The sequence below is a fragment of the Asparagus officinalis genome, chromosome 4, assembly GCF_001876935.1.
Source record: "Asparagus officinalis chromosome 4, Aspof.V1, whole genome shotgun sequence".
NCBI classification, from domain to species: Eukaryota; Viridiplantae; Streptophyta; class Magnoliopsida; order Asparagales; family Asparagaceae; genus Asparagus; species Asparagus officinalis.
In genome coordinates this window covers 27,531,472-27,551,638 of record NC_033797.1, presented here as the reverse complement: position 1 = coordinate 27,551,638, position 20,167 = coordinate 27,531,472, and the positions used below count along the sequence as shown (strand labels likewise).

The 20,167-nt window shown below is 38.1% G+C and overlaps 1 protein-coding gene across 2 annotated transcripts; it reads left to right on the top strand.

Moving 5' to 3' along the window:
- On the top strand, positions 7–12,226 carry LOC109837050 (la-related protein 1C). Of its 2 annotated transcripts, none has more exons than XM_020405135.1 (6): positions 7–157; positions 269–707; positions 793–940; positions 1,041–1,131; positions 11,453–11,524; positions 11,654–12,226. In XM_020405135.1, exons 1-6 carry the CDS (start codon positions 47–49, stop codon positions 11,987–11,989), a joined length of 1,197 nt encoding a protein of 398 aa, XP_020260724.1. In that variant the 5' UTR covers positions 7–46; the 3' UTR covers positions 11,990–12,226. The 2 variants fall into 2 exon arrangements, with proteins under 2 accessions (XP_020260724.1, XP_020260723.1); XM_020405134.1 differs by lacking the exons at positions 7–157; positions 269–707; positions 793–940; positions 1,041–1,131 and adding exons at positions 2,414–2,824; positions 2,936–3,374; positions 3,460–3,607; positions 3,708–3,798.

Below are 20,167 nucleotides of genomic sequence, written 5' to 3'. Positions count from 1 at the left end.
GGCGTGGAACGTGCCATCTAATGGCGCGATCGAGGTGGGGCCCGTCATGGGCGCCGCCTCCTGGCCTGCGCTAACGGAGTCCACCAGGGCTTCGCCCAAATCGCCGCCCTCTGATTCGCTGAAATCGCTCTCCGATGGCCTAGTCCCTTCTTCTCCGGTGAGATCTCTTCATTAATCCGTTTTTTCTTGTTAAAAGTTTGAAGTCTAATTGAGATCACAAGATTTGATCCGAAAAAGTTTGGACCTTGGTTATATTCTGATGTCACAGGAGCCGTTAGTATCATCTCCTTCCGAAAAATCATCTCCAAACCCTAAAAGCCCTAATCAGATTCAAAACCCAATGCCTCCTTCCCGCCAGAAACCACTGAAAGTCGGCGAAAGAAGTAGCACTGTGACCCCGGCCAATGTTGGAGCCGGACCCACATTGCAGATTGCTCCTGAACATTCTCCTAGAGCCTCTAGGAGTGGTGGACCCACTCCACAACCTCGTGGTGGGGCCAATCATCATCGGGGCTTTGGTGGTAATAGGAGGGGGAATGCCGGTGGTGGGTCCCATAGCAACCATGGGAACTGGCACCATAGAAATGGCCAAGTGCACCGAGGAGGGATGAAGTCGTATCCGAGGCCGATGCAGCCTCTCTCTCCACCCTTTGCTGGTCCTCCTCCACCGTTTCAGCCTTTTGTTGGGAATGCCATGGGCTTCCCGGGTAAGTAAGTTGGCATACTTCTTTGGGTACTGATATTATCTCCTCATATATTGTGTTATTTCAATGTTGTACTGTTTGTTTTCAGAATACTTTGTGATGCCGCAGACGCCTCCATCTCTTGAGTCAGTTAGGGGCATGCCTTTTGTTTCGCATCCGATACCACATGCCATGTTTTTTCCGGCAATGGATCCGCAAAGTGCTATGTTATTGAAGCAGATAGATTATTATTTTAGGTTGATTTTTTGTGCGAGAACTGATAAATGATCGATCTGTTATTTGTTTTATTAAGTGTCTTTTTTAAATTTAAAAATGTAATTGTATTTTTGGTTGCAGTTCTGAAAACTTATGTAAAGATGTATACTTGCGGCAGAATATGGATGATGAGGGTTGGGTTCCTATATCCTTGATCGCTGGCTTCAACAAAGTGAGTTTTTTTGTTGGACTTTTTACGTTTGTGCTTGTACGAATTAATTTTATGATCTCTGTTTCGGCATGTTTTAGTTCATGGCAAGACAAATTCTTGGTGCAGTTACGGTGTTGTACGTTGTTTATTTAATTGGATTTCCAGCTTAACTTGTGGATTTCATATTTGATATTTGGTAATGGTACCTACATTTTGCAAACGTCTCTTGTCCAAGGTACACTTTTCTACATGAATGTAGCAGAAAATTATGCGAGATAACATCTGATATGGAACTACCTTGGGTTCCTCTGGTTTACCAGTCTTATGCCTCAGCATCACATGTCTACTTAAACAAAGGCACAGCCCAGCCCCAACCTAAACTAGAAATAATATTCTGCTACATTTGACTGACTATGTATAAGCCGTGCAAGCAAACGTTACTGTATGTGTTTATTGGACAGTTCTACACATACCATTACAATTTCACATCTTCTATACGCCGAAAATAGCATGAAAATTTATGACATTACAACATCTCTGCTATAATTAAACGAATGAATACTATCTTATTATACTTTGATTATTTACTACAGTGTACTCTAACTTAGCCTCTGGGCTAATAGTAGGCATAGCAGCATAGCTCAACATCCTTATTTACTAGAGCTATTTGCCAGACTGCTCCTGCCCTACAAGCTCAGATTTATGATCCGAGCTTTGCTTTTCTTGGCCTATCTATAGTTCTATACATGCTGGCCAGGACAGCTTATTGATAATTGCAGCCTTTAGTGATTTAAGATTTTTTAGATTGTAAGTGTTGATAACCAGCCAGCCTTAACCATATTTTATCCCCTTCTCGACTTTGTGATCATAGAGGCATCTGTTGGTGCCCAATTCTTTTTTGCTGTCATCAAATAGGCAGACAGTATCCAGCTAGGATTAAGACTTGATCAGTTAAGAAGCCTAAACCATGAGAGGATGAGTAAATATGTTGAGAGAATTAATTTTTAAAAGAGGTGCATAATTGACCTAAAATGTATTACATAAAACATAATAAAATATAGATGAGGATATCAAAGTAAAATATAATTGAAACTTTGGATATCAAAGTGTAAAAAAAAAAAAAGAAAAAAGAAGAAGATCTAAGCACATAAAAAGTTCATAAAAATGGATAAAATATGGGTACCAAAGTGAAAATAACCAGCACAATGACACCTCGTCGCTTCTTGTCCTCTCTCGAACCTAGAGGGCGCAACAAACTGAGGGAGCGGGGGTGAGACATACAAACCGCTCTCCTCGTCCCTCTTTCCTCCGCGCTGATCGCATCGGATCTCAGCCGCCGCAAAGATTTCTCTTTTTGGAACCGTAACATGCATCACTAGCTTCCTAACCCTAACCCAAAAGAAACCCCTAATCCCTTCCCTCACCCCCGATCAATCGATCCAAACCCTAACCCTAACCCTAACCCTAACTTCCCAATGGCGTCTGCTACCACTGCCGATTCCCCTCGATCGACGTCAATGTCGCGGCGGCGGCAGCCGATTCGCGCGGGAAAAGTCGGCCGTGGAACGTGCCATCTAATGGCGCGATCGAGGTGGGGCCCGTCATGGGCGCCGCCTCCTGGCCTGCGCTAACGGAGTCCACCAGGGCTTCGCCCAAATCGCCGCCCTCTGATTCGCTGAAATCGCTCTCCGATGGCCTAGTCCCTTCTTCTCCGGTGAGATCTCTTCATTAATCCGTTTTTTCTTGTTAAAAGTTTGAAGTCTAATTGAGATCACAAGATTTGATCCGAAAAAGTTTGGACCTTGGTTATATTCTGATGTCACAGGAGCCGTTAGTATCATCTCCTTCCGAAAAATCATCTCCAAACCCTAAAAGCCCTAATCAGATTCAAAACCCAATGCCTCCTTCCCGCCAGAAACCACTGAAAGTCGGCGAAAGAAGTAGCACTGTGACCCCGGCCAATGTTGGAGCCGGACCCACATTGCAGATTGCTCCTGAACATTCTCCTAGAGCCTCTAGGAGTGGTGGACCCACTCCACAACCTCGTGGTGGGGCCAATCATCATCGGGGCTTTGGTGGTAATAGGAGGGGGAATGCCGGTGGTGGGTCCCATAGCAACCATGGGAACTGGCACCATAGAAATGGCCAAGTGCACCGAGGAGGGATGAAGTCGTATCCGAGGCCGATGCAGCCTCTCTCTCCACCCTTTGCTGGTCCTCCTCCACCGTTTCAGCCTTTTGTTGGGAATGCCATGGGCTTCCCGGGTAAGTAAGTTGGCATACTTCTTTGGGTACTGATATTATCTCCTCATATATTGTGTTATTTCAATGTTGTACTGTTTGTTTTCAGAATACTTTGTGATGCCGCAGACGCCTCCATCTCTTGAGTCAGTTAGGGGCATGCCTTTTGTTTCGCATCCGATACCACATGCCATGTTTTTTCCGGCAATGGATCCGCAAAGTGCTATGTTATTGAAGCAGATAGATTATTATTTTAGGTTGATTTTTTGTGCGAGAACTGATAAATGATCGATCTGTTATTTGTTTTATTAAGTGTCTTTTTTAAATTTAAAAATGTAATTGTATTTTTGGTTGCAGTTCTGAAAACTTATGTAAAGATGTATACTTGCGGCAGAATATGGATGATGAGGGTTGGGTTCCTATATCCTTGATCGCTGGCTTCAACAAAGTGAGTTTTTTTGTTGGACTTTTTACGTTTGTGCTTGTACGAATTAATTTTATGATCTCTGTTTCGGCATGTTTTAGTTCATGGCAAGACAAATTCTTGGTGCAGTTACGGTGTTGTACGTTGTTTATTTAATTGGATTTCCAGCTTAACTTGTGGATTTCATATTTGATATTTGGTAATGGTACCTACATTTTGCAAACGTCTCTTGTCCAAGGTACACTTTTCTACATGAATGTAGCAGAAAATTATGCGAGATAACATCTGATATGGAACTACCTTGGGTTCCTCTGGTTTACCAGTCTTATGCCTCAGCATCACATGTCTACTTAAACAAAGGCACAGCCCAGCCCCAACCTAAACTAGAAATAATATTCTGCTACATTTGACTGACTATGTATAAGCCGTGCAAGCAAACGTTACTGTATGTGTTTATTGGACAGTTCTACACATACCATTACAATTTCACATCTTCTATACGCCGAAAATAGCATGAAAATTTATGACATTACAACATCTCTGCTATAATTAAACGAATGAATACTATCTTATTATACTTTGATTATTTACTACAGTGTACTCTAACTTAGCCTCTGGGCTAATAGTAGGCATAGCAGCATAGCTCAACATCCTTATTTACTAGAGCTATTTGCCAGACTGCTCCTGCCCTACAAGCTCAGATTTATGATCCGAGCTTTGCTTTTCTTGGCCTATCTATAGTTCTATACATGCTGGCCAGGACAGCTTATTGATAATTGCAGCCTTTAGTGATTTAAGATTTTTTAGATTGTAAGTGTTGATAACCAGCCAGCCTTAACCATATTTTATCCCCTTCTCGACTTTGTGATCATAGAGGCATCTGTTGGTGCCCAATTCTTTTTTGCTGTCATCAAATAGGCAGACAGTATCCAGCTAGGATTAAGACTTGAGCTTAACAAGCTGCAATTTAGATGATGTTCGTGTTCCTTCCCTTATCTAAATGAATTAGGTTTTTCTTTCCAAACTATTTCGAGGTTTCAATCTTAAGAAATTTTGGGCTTGTTGAGTGTTTTTCCTAAAATATTGCACTCATTTTGATAAGTAATTTGCAATCAACTAGTTGTTTTTATCCCACTACTTATTTCCAATAGAGAAAGAAAGGCCTAAAGCTATTTTAAGCTAGTAAAACACAGTGAGAAAAATGTGGCCTAATTGTAGACTTGAGAGCAAAAGAAAAGGCAACTGAATAGAGAACTTTGATTTTTTTTCAAGCTTTGCTCATTTAGTTATCAATGAATTTTAATAACTTTTTGCTAAGTGAACCTTAAACTTAGCCTCACGGTTCTCAAGTTTATAAGTAGATTGTCCTCTTAGTATGCACAAATAAGGGAAAGTATAATTTCTATGGGACCCTAATACCTTGACACTGTGCCTATTTTCAACACTTAAACCTTAAATACTTTAGTTGGCAACAAGTCACGTCAACTATATGTGTCAAATTTTTTTCTCTTGCTATATATTTTTCTGCCAAATCTATTTTTGATTAGATAGATTTGGATATAAAAAAATAATCTGTAGTTTCCTTCTTGCTGATTTGGCATACACCTTATGTTTTGTAATGTTGGTGCCTAGTGTGTGGTTATTTGCTTGTGCATGATACAAGTTGGTCTTGGTCCTACTTGTATGGAGCTACGTCTCATTTATTTCTTAGCTTACACATTCTGTAAAAGAATTGATTTTCCTTGTTGAACCTGTTGGTTAATATCCAATGCCTAAAGTAGGAAATGGAGGGAAATTGGAGCTGCAGTTCTTGGGTTTAAGTTTTTTTTTAAAGGAAAAGGATGGGGACTATGAATCCCCAACCATGTAGCATAAAAAATAAAGTTGGTTGCACATCAACAAGCTATGCTCCCAAATACCAAAGCCCAGGCACATAATATATGTTTTACATATTAGAAAGTTTATCCCCACACATCCCATATTTACAATAAAAGATTGTAATCAGAGTTTCAAAAGAGAGCAAAACACTTCATATTGTAACTGCATTCAAATATCACTCCACAAGCATGGGATTATGCTCAACATCATCAGCAGGTCCTTCATACACCACTAAGCTCATCTCTGAATTCCTCAGAGCTTCAGCATTTGCAATTGCTGCTTGTCTTTGGTTCCTCCTGCAATAAGCCCTCATTGGACGTGCACTGATAGAGCTATTTCCTAACCAAAATTCAGCAAAATGATTAGCTTGTGCTAGAACATCAAGAGCATGTTTGGATTTGTTCATAAAAACTCTATTATTCCTCTCATGCCATATGACCCAGAGGATAGCACAGCATATAAAGTTCTACTGAAGCCTTTGATTACCAAGAACAGATAATCTCCCAAAAGTCCATAGATTATCAAGATCATCAAAAACACCTATTAGAGATAATTTATGGAGATTGGAATCCCATATAGAAGTAACAAAAGAACATTTAATAAACATGGTCATGATTTTCAGTTTCAATACCAATCAAAGAACAAAGATAATCATTCATGGTTCCTTTAGTGGCTAAGTTATCTTCAGTATTTAGCTTTTGAGGACAAAGCTAGCCAACGGAAGACTTTAACTCTCAAAGGAATTTTAATTTTCCAAATATTCACACAGCTCCATCAATGAAAAAATGATAAGAGGATCTCACTGAGAAAACATGAGATTTCTCCCATCTCCAAGTTCTTGTATCTTCTCCCTCAAGGTTTTCAAGATTCTCAATCAAGTGTATCAGTTTCCAATGTGATAAAACAAGCCTCCCTGTTAACTATCTTTGAAAAGGAATTCTCCAAACCAAATGCCCATTTTCATAGTATCTTAAAGAAAAAACAGTGAACCATTGATCAATAACTAAATAAAAAAGATCAGGAAACTCAGCTAAAGAAACTTCACCTATCTATTTGTCTTTTCAAAACCAAGTTTTCTTCCCATTGCCCAATTTGACCTGAGTGCTGCAAATAAAGTACTCTCTTGTGTTCAAATGTGTTCCGAGAACTTAGAAAGATATCTATCAGGGCAAACACAATTCAGTTTATCTACATCAAAGTAATACTTATCACACAGAATATCTTTCCACAGCACTTGGTTATTATCTAACTACCTCCACAACCATTTCCCCAACAGGGCTAAGTTCATAATTTTTAAGTCCAACACACGTAAACTCCCCTGGTACTTAGGTTTGCAAACCTCTTCCCACTTCACCAAATTTGAAGCAATTTTGACAGAATCAAAACCAGTCCAAAAAACCTCCTCCTGATTTTATCAATCCTATTAGTAATCCACTGAGGAAATAAGTAAAAGGACATCCAAAATAGAGGCATTGAAGATAAAACAACATCCTGTAAGGTTAACCTTCCCCCTCTGGACAAGCCCCTCCCTTTTTCAAGTAGGAAGCCTCTTCTCAAATTTGTCAATAAGAGAGAACGAATCCTCTTTCAAGAGTTTCCCAGGTCTAAGCAAAAAACCCAGATAAGAAACTGGAAAAGAGCCTTCTTTACAATTCATAGCACTGGGAATTTGTTTCTGAAGCTCACAATCATTCTCCAAAAGAATGACTTAGCTTTTTTGAAAGTTTATTTTAAGACCAGAAAGAAGTTCATAGCCATAAAGCAACAATTTAAGAACAGGCAAACTCTTATCATTCACCTTGTAGAAAATGAGTGTATCATCAGCATACTGCAAATTTAGAACTCTAGTAGAGGATCTTCTAGTTCCTAATCCTTGAATAAGCATCATCAGAAGCTAACTTTGTCTTCCGAGAAAAGGCATCAGCAGCTAAAACACAAAGAAGAGGAGACAAAGGGTTTCCTTGTCTAACTCCTCTTTTGGAGACTATCTATCTACTAGGAGTGCCATTGAGAACAATGGCAGACTTTCCTCCAGATAGAATAGCTCTAATCCATCGAAGCCATCTAGGACCAAAACCCTTGGCTTTCAACACTTTTAAGATAAATTCCAGTCCAAGAGATCATAAGCTTTTGTAAAATCAAGCTTAAGTTTGATGCCCCCTCTTTCCTTTCTTTGAAAACACTCAGCGATAATCTCCTGAGCAGTCACTACCCCATCCATAAGAAATCTACCCTTTATAAATCCTGCTTGAACAGGATCAGTAAGACTGCTCAATTTCTCATTCAACCTCCTAGTAAGCACTTTTGTAATGATCTTATACAGTACATTCAAAAGGCTAGTAGGTCTAAAGTCACCTAGACTTTCATAATCCTTTTTTTGGAATCAACACAATATGAGCATAATTAAGTTGAGCAATTTCTAAAGTGCCATGTTAGAATGCAATAAAAAGCCTCAAAAGATCATATTGAACTACATCCCAAAATTCTTGAAAGAAGCCCAGGTGATTTATCACCATTCATGGAGAAAGAAAACAGCCTACGTAATTTCTGTAATAGGATGTCCTAAAGAATCAGAATCCCACACAGAATTTGGGAACTTTTCCCAATCTACCCTAATTCTCTCATCAATTTGTAATAGGTTCAGGTTAACCGAAAACCTATAGGGACAGGCATCACCGAAAGAAGAAATTTCCTACCTTAACCCTCTATCCATGCATGTTTCATCCAGCCATCACCCTGAAGTGCTTCAGTTGTGTTCCTACTACTACGTGGCATCACATATAGGTCATTTAGAAATGGCCATCCAATTTTCTTCAACCATTGTGCTATTCCCGATCCTTTCAAGTGATTTTCCCTTAGGTTCTCGATTGAAAACCTTTTGGCTTGTCCATAATGGCAGTCCTCTGACCTCTTATGAGTTCAACCATTATATTGCTCGTCTAGCTCAACATGCTTAATACTGGTAGGCTTGTTTTCCGGATGTCATATTACTTAGTTGCCTACATTTTTGCCATAAAGGAACATAGATTGTCTGGCTTTCTTAATTTCTTAATGTATTTCCTTCATCTTTGTACGTGTAAATTTTTTCTTAAACTTCAGATGTAATTTGGAGTCACACGATAGTCTAGACCTTCCCAATTTTGCTGGCATGCTATGGTCATGTAGATTGTAATTAGTCCAAGATTATTGTAAACTTGTATCAGAACTTTTTGATCAATTTATTTTGATGCTTGAATAATTTAGCACTTGTCATTTGTCATCACAGATACAAATGAAGGCATCCTGTTCATCGGGATTTTGTTTTTGGTCTTGCTTATTTTCAACTTATTCATATCGTGCCTGTGCGTGCATTCGTGCGTGCGTACTTGCGTGCACATGTGTGTCATTAGGCCTGTCCATTTGGGCCAGCCCGACCCGAAAATTCGGGTCCGGGCCGGACAAAATGGGTGACCCTAACCTAGTGGGCCCTGGGCCCGAACGAGCCGGACACCTGACCGGCCCTGTTATTTGCCCTTTTCTAAATTTGCGTAGAAATATCTATTTTAGGCTATTTGGGCAGGCTGAACCAGGCCGGATCCGGGCTGGGACCCACCCGGTTCAGTGGTAAGAATTTTGACCTTTGGACCGGGCCGGGTTTGGGCCGCCTAGTCCAACGGTTGGTTTTTTGACCGTTTGAAATGGGCTTGGTCTGAGCCAAATCTGGACCCGTGTACTCCAGCCAGACCATTTTCCGAGCCGGACCTGGCCCAGTGCGGGTTGCACCAAGCCGACTTAGACTCAGGCCCAGAGCCCGGTTCTGGCTTGGAAACCCGGGTTTTCCCGGGACCGGGCCAGGCGCTAGCCCGATCGGGTCCGGTCTGGGCCTTGGGCCCGAATGGACTGGCCTATGTGTCATGTACTCTCTGTGCAATAATTTGACTGTTGTTCAATATCATAATGATCTAAATTTAATGCGTTTTTTTGCAATTGAAGGACTTGTGTGGTATCAGGCTTTCTTGAATTACTATCTTCATATGACATTCTTTCGATTTCATTATGAACTAAAGTAACAAACTACTGACTATGTAAAGGAATTGGTTTATTCTTGTTACTTTAAATGGATATGCAGTGTGCATTTGTCTGAGGGAATAGTGTATGTTCAAACCATGTATTATATGATCATATGGTGACAAATAAACTATGTGTGAACTTTTAAGTGATTCTTTAAAAATCATAGCTCCTTTGCATCCTCATTATATTGGGTTGTACTGAACTCCCTCCAACTATATATGAAAATCATATATGTTTATCTACATGCAATATTATTGTTATGGATAGTTTCTATCTCTTGTATAACTTCTATGATTATTATGTCAGCATGTGTTTCTTTCCTCTTGTCATGGGACAATGTTATCTCTTATTCTGAACAGGATCAAGGTATATTTCGATAAATTTTCGGTAGCTAGTAACTCATATTATATGTATTGCTTTTGAGACCTTACAGTCTCAGGCTCATTTTGATGTTCGACATGTGACCCGTAGACAATATCCAATCATCAAACTGCATTCATCAAGTTAAAAGAAAGAGTACCTTAAGAAGAGTAATTTTATGTTACTTTTTGTATTTTATAATTTTATTTACTTGTTCGGTGCGTTCAGACATTAGGCATTGTATACACATTTTTTTATAAAGTTACCATATCATATAGCTGACGATTTCGGCGTGAAAGTTTAGTACTCAGCGTGCATTTACATGTTTTTAAATTGCATGATAAATACTATGATTTCAGTCGGCTTAGAGCTAAATATCATTTCTTATGGCTAATGCAGATCCTTTTTTACTGAGCATGCTAACCATCAATTGATGTCGTGTTTCTCTTTCTTATATGTAACCCACAGTCTAGTCACAAATATATGCTGTAAACCAATTCGCATAGGCAAGCTGGTTTCATTTTCTTTTTTCAGTTTATTTTGATCTAGTGTTGTCTGGTCTTCTGATGTTAGGTTCTTTGTACCTTTTCAACTAGTTTGTGATTGTTTTGTCCATGTTGGTAAATGCTTCGTAAAGATATAGACTAGTATAGACACTTAATTATCTTTAAACTTACCAGGTATGGCACTTATTAACTTTAAATTGACCAGTATCCATCTTTGTCTTGTACCTACAAGAAGCGAAACACTGAGATTCTGTAAAAGCCAGACACTAAAGAGGGGTTCTTTGCCTATCATTTCATTTTTTTATATATGCGCACTTCCTATTTCCTTGATCCCCAGTAATGATATCGTTGTACTAGGATATAGAGAATTGTTTAGGACAAAATCTTCGACGTGCATGAAGTTAACTTGCCTTCATTTTATCTTTGTAAAACTACCAATATTTTATACACCCCATATTCTTTGCTAGACTTCTATGAGATCACTACATGCTAGTGTTTTCAGAATTATTTTATTATAACCATGAGCCTGAAGTAGTGTACTCTTAAAAAAAGGCAGTTCTTATGAGATAAAAACCTAGTCAAGGGGCCTTCATAAACAAAAGTCGGTATCTTTGTGAAGGAAAGGAAGGAATTGCCCTTGATTTTATCCATCATTTTGGGATCAATCATAACCTAGTCTTTCTATATATGGAAGCACATTTTAATTTCTGCTGGTGTATGGAAAACTTTCTAGTGTGGCAATTTCATTTTAATACACGCATATGGCATCTGGGAAGGTTAATGACTGGATTTGTGTTTGTGTATGAAAATTGTGAGCTAGTACCTTTCTGTTTTATTTCTATCATTTACTATTGAAGTATATTCTTCTTCTTCTTCTTGTGCAGGTGAAGCAATTAACTAACAACATACAATATATACTAGATACTGTGCGGTTGTCAACACTGGTGGAAGTACATGTAAGCATCTTTTAATTGGTTTTTTCCCTTTTATCTTTTTAGCCTTTTTTGTATCGTCTATTGCGGGTTGAAGATTGCGTGAGGATGACCCCTAATATTTCTTTTCTTTATTACTGTGCTTATTTGCAGGATGATAAAATTAGGAGACGCACCGATTGGAAAAACTGGTTGCTGGTTCCACCTTCGAGTTCTCATGGTTCCCCATCTGGTAAAAGTGATGATGATGTGGCTAAACACCTACAGAATGTCACTCTAGAGGGCAATTCCACTACCCACAATACGAGAGGAACAACAATTCATGCAGATAATATATTTCTTACGAGGTCAGCATCTGGAAACCTCAACAACCAATTTTATCCGAGCAGTGATGGGAGTGGCAGTGACGAGAGTGGGCAGTTCAGTGGGTTCACTCTTTCAGAGAAATCGGCTTCTTCTAGAAGCTTAACAAGGAGTGATACTTTATAAGAGCGGTGAGTGTTGCATCACTCTTCTGTCGGACAAATTTGGCATCAGCTAAGTTCTGAGAAAATTATATGTATATGATTTGAGTTCAATGGTGAAGTTTGTATAGTTTGGACGAGGGACCTTGTTAATGCGGTCATAGAGGGTGTTATTGCACTGTTTTTTAACTCTCTCGAACCTCCAATTTTTGGGAGGGTCATGAAATCTAGAATTATATGAAAACTTGATTACCTTTTTATGTTTTTGGGTGCACTTCTAATATTACTGGATTTGTCTACCTTTTTAGGTATTGAGTTACATGTGTGCAGATTATTTGGAAATGCAGCTGTTCGTACCTTTACCAAATGGCATGATATTTATGTCCTAGCTGCTTTATTATTTGGTTGGATTTTTTTTTTTGAATAATGCTAATTGTTGCTTTGTAACTGCTCAATGCTGTTATTGCAAGTTCTCATGTTAGTATTGCGTCCGAACTCCAAATTAGTCTATGAAAAGCAAAATATGTTGTATAGGCATGACTTGGATTCTCAGGAAGTATCATTATTTCGTGTCCAGTATGTCATGGGATGGGTATCTTCATGAATAGATGAGCGAATGTGAGGATTCTATATTCTGGTGGCTTCTACTGTTCTAGATGTTTTTCTTACCATGCTCACGTGATGTAGCACTTAGTGCAACAAATCATTTGGCTCAATCCAAATTGGTTAGCCAACCGTTGCAATTGAATCCCTTTGCTTACTGTGTAAACTTTTTATAATTGTACTCATTTTCCTATGTCGGACTTCATTTTAGGGTGTCACGATTGCTCAATTCCAACAAACTATTGCTATGAGATTTCTCTTTCCATTTTATTCAATTGGTTGAGATTAAGGGGCTGTTTGGTTCGCTATTATAAGGGGTGGAAAACTTAGAAAACTCCTCCACGTCAGATTTTTAGCCCTCCACGTCAGCTTTTTTGTTTCCGTCCATTTCTTTGTGCCGCTTTGGTTCGCTCGAATAGAAGAGGGAAAACTCTGCTGAAATTGTCACCAACTAAGATTTTTTTCCCTCTCCGATTTCCTTCCCCAACCAAGTGAAATTGATGAAAACTCTGCCACGTCAGATTTTTTTTCCTTCTCTGCTTTGTTTACAAAAGTTTTCTTTTTTTTTCTATGCGAACCAAACACAAGAAAAATAAATGGTTTCTCACTATTTTTTATGTGCGAACCAAAGCAAAACAATCTATTTCTTGAAAAAGTTTGGAAAACTCAAAACTTGTGTTTCTTTACATGGAATTGCATTTCTCTATATCAAGGAAACGAACCAAACAGCCCCTAAGCTACATATTGTCATATGAGAGAATGTCCACAAGTGATGAAAGTACTCATTGTTCTCAAAATGAGTTACTGAGAAATAAACTACCAGTATTAAAATCAAACACGTTAATCTTAAAATGAGTTACTGAGAGAGAAACTACAAATCGTAAAATTAATTCTATTAGTCACACGGGATGATGTGAATCTAATCACATCTATATTTTAGTAGTTCATTTTGCTAAATAAATCGTTGCTCATATCCAATATCCCTTCTAAATAATTTTACAACACAAAAAATTATGTAACAATTTTTTTTTAGAATTTGAGAATGTTATGTGAAATAAATGCTTAATTCTACATGTAGCCTTTTGAGATCAACAATGAAAGAAAGAACTATTAATCATGGATTTCAGATATAATCTCAAGAAATAAAATTGCAGCCCCCTCGCGTGGTGTTGTGTGTGCGCGTGTGGTGGTTGGGGGGTTTGATTTCTGCTGAATGGACTACTCAGCCCTTTAAGAACTGACAGTTGTCATTCTGGAGACAAGACTTGCCTACTGACCGAAGATTTTGATTCTTCTTCACATTTATGCCGTCATTTTCACAGTCTATATAAGCACACATGCGATCAAGAATAGAAAAATAACTCCACAGTTTAAGCCCGTGCGCGGCCGTATATAGCAAACTTCGCCTCTCTCATGTACATACGTACGTTTACATTAGCAGTTATGCACACTTTCTCATGTTAAATATCCCTTTAAGTGTTTGGAATTTAATTATGCAAAATCTTTTTTTGACAGCCGATCTGAGCGCACACCATGCTCGATCAACTTGCCGCAGAAATAGTTGTGTCTAGCTATCAAAACAATTGTGCCGCAATTGTTGCGTACAAACTTACATTTTCAGGGCGAGCTACTTTATGATGTACAGGTTTGTTACTTGTATAATACACTAAAATTAGGGCAAATGGCACTTAAATACCCTATTATTTCATCATCTTTACACTTAATTACTCTAGTTATAACAAGTAACACTTTGATACCATAAGTTGTAAAAAAAAAAATACTTTAATATCCTAGGTTATAAAAAACTGACACTTATATATTTTATTGTTTCATCATTTTTACATTTAAATATTCTAAATTGTAAAAAGTAGCATTTTAATGTCCTAAGTTGCAAGGAAGTAGCACTCTAATACTTTTTGTTAGTTGTCAAGATAATTTCCTAAGAATATTCTCATAAAAACTTACAAAAGGTTCTAAACAAGCCAATTTTTTACAACTTAGGATATTAAAGTGCTACATTTTACAACTTAGGGTATTTAAGTGTAAACGTGATGGAAAAAGGGTATTTAAGTGTCATTTAGCCCTGAATTTAATTTGATAGATAGTTCTCTGGGTATATGAGTTCCAATATAATGTTCTACACTCAAGTTTCGAAATTGATATTAACTATCTACAACATTAACTTGAGCAACAAAAGAGTATTTACTCGGGACCCCGTCCTCTCAACGCTCTTCCTTATGTATGAGTGCGGGGTAGGGCTGTCCATCCGCGCCCGGCCCCGGCCCGGCCCCGGCCTGGAAAATCGGGCCTGGGCTGGGCAAAACCGGAGCATGAACCTGGGCTCGGTTGCCCCGGGCCCAGGCCTGAGCGGGCCGGGCCCGAGCTGGCTCGGATTTTTTTAATTTTTTTAAAAATATCTTTAAATTTTGAAATATACATAAAAAATTATAGAAAGTGCTAATAAAAAACAATCATATTATTAATAACTTGAAATGACATAGATTACATATACAAAAAATTATAAAAATGAAAGATGATAAAAATAATTTTTTTTATTAATAATCAGTAAATCCTTTACCAGTATAAATTTTCGCTGGATCACAATAGATGAGTACATCCCAACTAGGGTGACACCTACTCACCTATATCACTATCATTTGCAACTGTTTCCAAAATAATTCATTACAAATTTAAAACTAAGAAATAAAAATTACAATTTGATGAATATTGTTTAATCTTTATATCTATCTACTAGTCTCAACTCTTAAAATTTATCTTCAATTCTAGTAATCCGATCGATGCCTTGCGTCACTTCTCGTACCTCCACCAATCTTGTAAGCACATCACCGCTTGTACAGTATACGGATCTAAGCATGTCCTGTGGTCGTCAATCAAACGTCCTGCTATGCTTAAGGTGGATTTCAAAGCTACCGTCGAAACCTGCACTGTTAGTAAGTCACAAACCATGGTGGAAAGTATATGATATGAAACTGATCCATATACTCTCCATCATTGCAAAATATCTAAAGCATTTCCTTGACATTTAACTAAAGAAGCAGATAAATATTCAACTATTTCAGAAACCTCTAATGATGATCCAAGTCTAGTTCCACCAATTAGCTCAGCTACCATTACATACCTATCAAAACTTACACTTTTACCTCGGCTTGAGCTCGAAGGCGTCGAAATTGTAGATTGTTGTGTAGCTACACCATGTCTAGCTGCATACTCATCATATAAGGTTTGAAAATAATTTCTAATAGCTAAATGATGAGAAGTAGCAGTAAGGGTGAATCCATCATCTAAGTCTATAATCTGTCCACCATACAATGATTGTAACAAACTTCGAAGGCCAATATCCTTCAAACATGGATCAATAAGAACCCCAAACCAAAAATATGAGGAATATATGGATCAATAAGAACCCCAAACCAAAAATATGAGGAATATGCCTAAAATACTTATTAAATTTGCTCTCAATTTAAAAAAGTATAGCTCCAAAAGTATCATTCATACGATATTTGGAAAATTTTTTTTGAATACTTAAAATTTGTAAAGCAGCTAAAGTAATAGTTGGATAATAACAACCAGATAATAACATTGTAGCATCATTAAAAACTTATAACATCTCATTTAAATTACATATAATTATCCATTCATCTTCAGTTATTCCATAAGTGCTACCAGAGCTAATATAATTATCCATTCATCTTCAGTTATTCCATAAGTGCTACCAGAGCTAGAACTAGAAGCATAATAATTTATAAAATTCATAAGTGCTACCAGAGCTAGAACTAGAAGCATAATAATTTATAAAATTATTTATAATTTCTTTATATTATAGTGCCACACTTAACATTACATAGGTAGAATTCCACCTATGATCAACATCTTTTGGAATTAGTCCGGGCTTATAATTTTTTTATACAAAATTATTTCTATCTTTTAAGTCTTTGTTCAGAAGCATTATGAATATAAGCAACTGTTCTAATATTTTCTATCATGGGTTTAATTTCAGTAAATGCACTTTGAACAATTAAATTTAAAACATGACAGATACATCTAATATGAAAAGATCACCATGACATGGTAATGACAGAGTTGTTTTGATAAATTTAACAGCTATATTATTATTACTTGCATTATCTACTGAAAGAGAAAATATTCTTTGATCAATTTCTAGTTTCATAAGTTCTTCAATTATTAAATTTACAACAATAGTACCCGTATGTGACTTTTCAATTGTAATAAAGGAAACAACTCTTTTAAAATTTACTAATTTTTATCAATCTAGTATGCTGTGATACATAAATAACCAGCTTGTGCTCTAGATGTCCAAGTATCAAAAGTTAAAGAAAATTTACAGTTTAAAATTTTAAAATAAGAAATTATTTTTCCTTGTTCTGTTTGATAATGTTTTAAAATATCATGTTGATAGGTTTGACGATAATTTTTTTTAAAAAATCGGGTTAAAAACTATCTCTAAACATTTTTTTTAAAAATCGGGTTAAAAACTATCTCTAAACATATCTTCAAATACATCATCTTCTACTAATTTAAAAGAAATATTTTTAAGAATGATAAACCTGATAACGCATTTCCTGGCTCGGGTAGCGTTATAATTCTAACTACCGAGACTACCAGAAGAGAAGGATTGGAAAACCATAGATTGTCGGATATCACCTTGAGGATTCTGACCTTTGTTGTGTTTCTCTATATGATGTTTGAGGTGGTTGGTGCCGCTCTTATGATGGAAAGTCTGACCGTACAACGCATATTTAGCCTTCTGGGTGAGGATCCTACCGTGTTCATCCTTGGTGATGTCTATCTTCTTAAAAAAATTTCACACATCAGATCTCAGCATTTTAGGAGCTATTGGTGCAGATTCATCGCCACCAGATTCGTGATTAACACCGGTAGGATCGGTAGGAGTAGATGTTGTAGGAGGACTCATTTCAAGATCGGTTGAAGATAGGTTTTGCTCTTCATAATTAGATTCAGAATCCATTTGATGGAAGGATTATAAAGTATAAGAGATTATTAGAGAGTATAAGAGCGTATAAGATTGTATAAGAGAGTATTAGAGAGAAGTAGATGCGTTTTGGTATGAGGAGAAGAAGTGAAAACCCCAATCTATTTATAGAGGTAGTCTCCTAGGCGAATGACCAAAAAACCCTCACTAAATAGCCATTTTGACCGTTTTAAGGGCAAAATGATCAATTTGGCTGTTATGTCCGGGTTGGGCCAACCCGGCTAAAATGGTCACATTTGTGAACATTATGGCCGGCCCAACCTTTAATTTTCCCACAACGGTCACTCTTGGCCGGGCACCGACGAGTGGACCCGGACCCGGGTCTGGCCCGGGTTTTCGAGCCAACCCCGGGCCGGGCCAGCGGGCTTTTTGGATAGGCCTAAGTGCGGGTTATCTGATCGTGAGATTAACAAATCTTCTATCCGATGAGAGACCTACTTGCTAATAGAGCATCTTGCTCCCAGCAACATGGGTTGTGATTTTGGAATTAAATTTGTGGGATGTCAATTTTAGAAGCTACCAATTTCTTGTCAAAACTTCAAATCCTCTGAGATCTCTTCATTGCAATGCTCAGGACTATTGAGTCGAAAAATTAAAGTTGATTGATTCTTGGTTAAAGAATGAGTTTGATCACTTGGTACGAATCCCTTACAATCACTCACTCTCTCGATTACAAAGGAGGAGAAGATAGATTTGACTTCTCTTTTGTTTGAGGTAGGTTCTAGGTGGCGAAAGGATGCTTCACTCGATGCTTGAGTCGAGATTGCTTCCCGTTGATGATCAGAAAGATATTACGAAAGCTTCTGACAATGTCTTGGGTTGTAAGGACCGAAGTTCGGATCTTAGGCTTGTGCGCAAGAGTTGTTCTTCTAATCTCTGATATGCGAATTGCTAAAAAGGGTCCTTTCTTCATAGCTGTTTGCGGCTATTTATAGAGCTTTAGCACGTAACTGATGTGCTACAATTATAGGATCGTGGTCGTAACCGACTCCTGACATTCAGCCTACGTGACTGACTGGGTCTTCGTGGCCATTACAACCTGATTTAATACGGGTGACGAGCTTCGCTGCGTTAGTGAACCTCATCCTCGATGTCGAGCCTCGTTAAACAGCGAGTCTTGTATTGATGTCGAGCCTTGTTGCATGACGAGCCTCGTCTTTAAAAATGAACTTCAACGCTTTCGAGCAAACTTCTGGATGATGTTCATCTTTTGGTATTTTTGGATGTCTACAAGACCCCCTTCAAAGTTTTTAGACTTGAATTATGTTGTATGAAGTCTGAAATACTTTGAACTATCTCGATTATCACGAGCCTGGTTTATAGGACAGACTTAGCCTCAACGCTTTGAAATGAACCTCATGGTTCATTGTTTCTGGGCATTTTGAGATGAGGCTCCGCAGTTTGTTGAGTTTTGTCACTTCATACGAGATTCACCAAGCCCACACTGGCCTGACAATTAGGCTTGTCAGCATTAAATGCGATGACTTCCATCCTCGCACTTTTTCCAGGTCTAATAAGCGGCTGCCAACTGGAGCTTCGAGATCTTCTCCATAGTTCTTGTTCGCAAATCTCGTCTGCTAGAGATCGCATTCGCCGATTTTAGCCATGAATCTCAAACGTTGATTCAATCTTTTCCCGCTTCTATATATAGGGTATCATGATCGGGAGAGTCCTTTCCTCTCCTTTAAACCATTTGTTCCGTCAAATTTTTTATCCTCTAGGTTTTCAAATTTCTTTCTTGAAAACTTCAAGCTTTGCATCAAGATCAATGACCCCTAAAACTGCCGTTGGCAAGGGCAAGGAAGTTGCTGATTCTTCTGACAAAGCCACCCGCCTACTTTTCTAGGTAGTGCGTCTGAATATGAGATCTTGTGTTTTGAAGCAATTGAACTTTACCCATTTTGGGTTTGAGTTTCTTAAGGGAGTTGAACAATGTCCTTTCATGAAAACTCATCTGAAAGATGATGTTTTAGACGAATTTTCATCTCTTTGATGAATCTCGTCTTTCTGACGAGGATCGTTTGTTTGACGAGATTCGTCTGTTCAACAAGGCTCGTCTGTTTAACGAGTTTTGTTTATTTGACGAAGTTCGTCTGTTGGACAAGGCTCGTCTGTCTGACAAATTTCATCTATTTGACGAGGTTTGTCTATCAGATGAGGTTTGTCTATTTGAGCAAGGCTCGTATGTAGGATGAGATTCATTTATTTGACGAGGTTCGTTTGCTTGACTAGGCTCGTCAATCAGACGAAGTTCGCCTATGAAATGACCTTCATGCCATCAGTTGGACGTAGTTTAATCCTTTTTGGATTATTTTCATATCGACCGAATCCTTTGAATTAATTCTGTTCATTTCTTTTACAGTCGTGTACCCTTTTGTCCCAATTCCTCCACGTGGTGATCTTGGTTCAGATGGCACTCAGGAAATGGAATTTCGTCCATGCTATTCGGCCATTGCAGATATCCCCATATTTGGAGACCGAGAACAAGAGGAACTTAAATTTCTTTCCGATCCTTCGAGTTCCACACTGAGGTGTTTAATCACTGATGCCTCTCTAGAATTAGTCAAT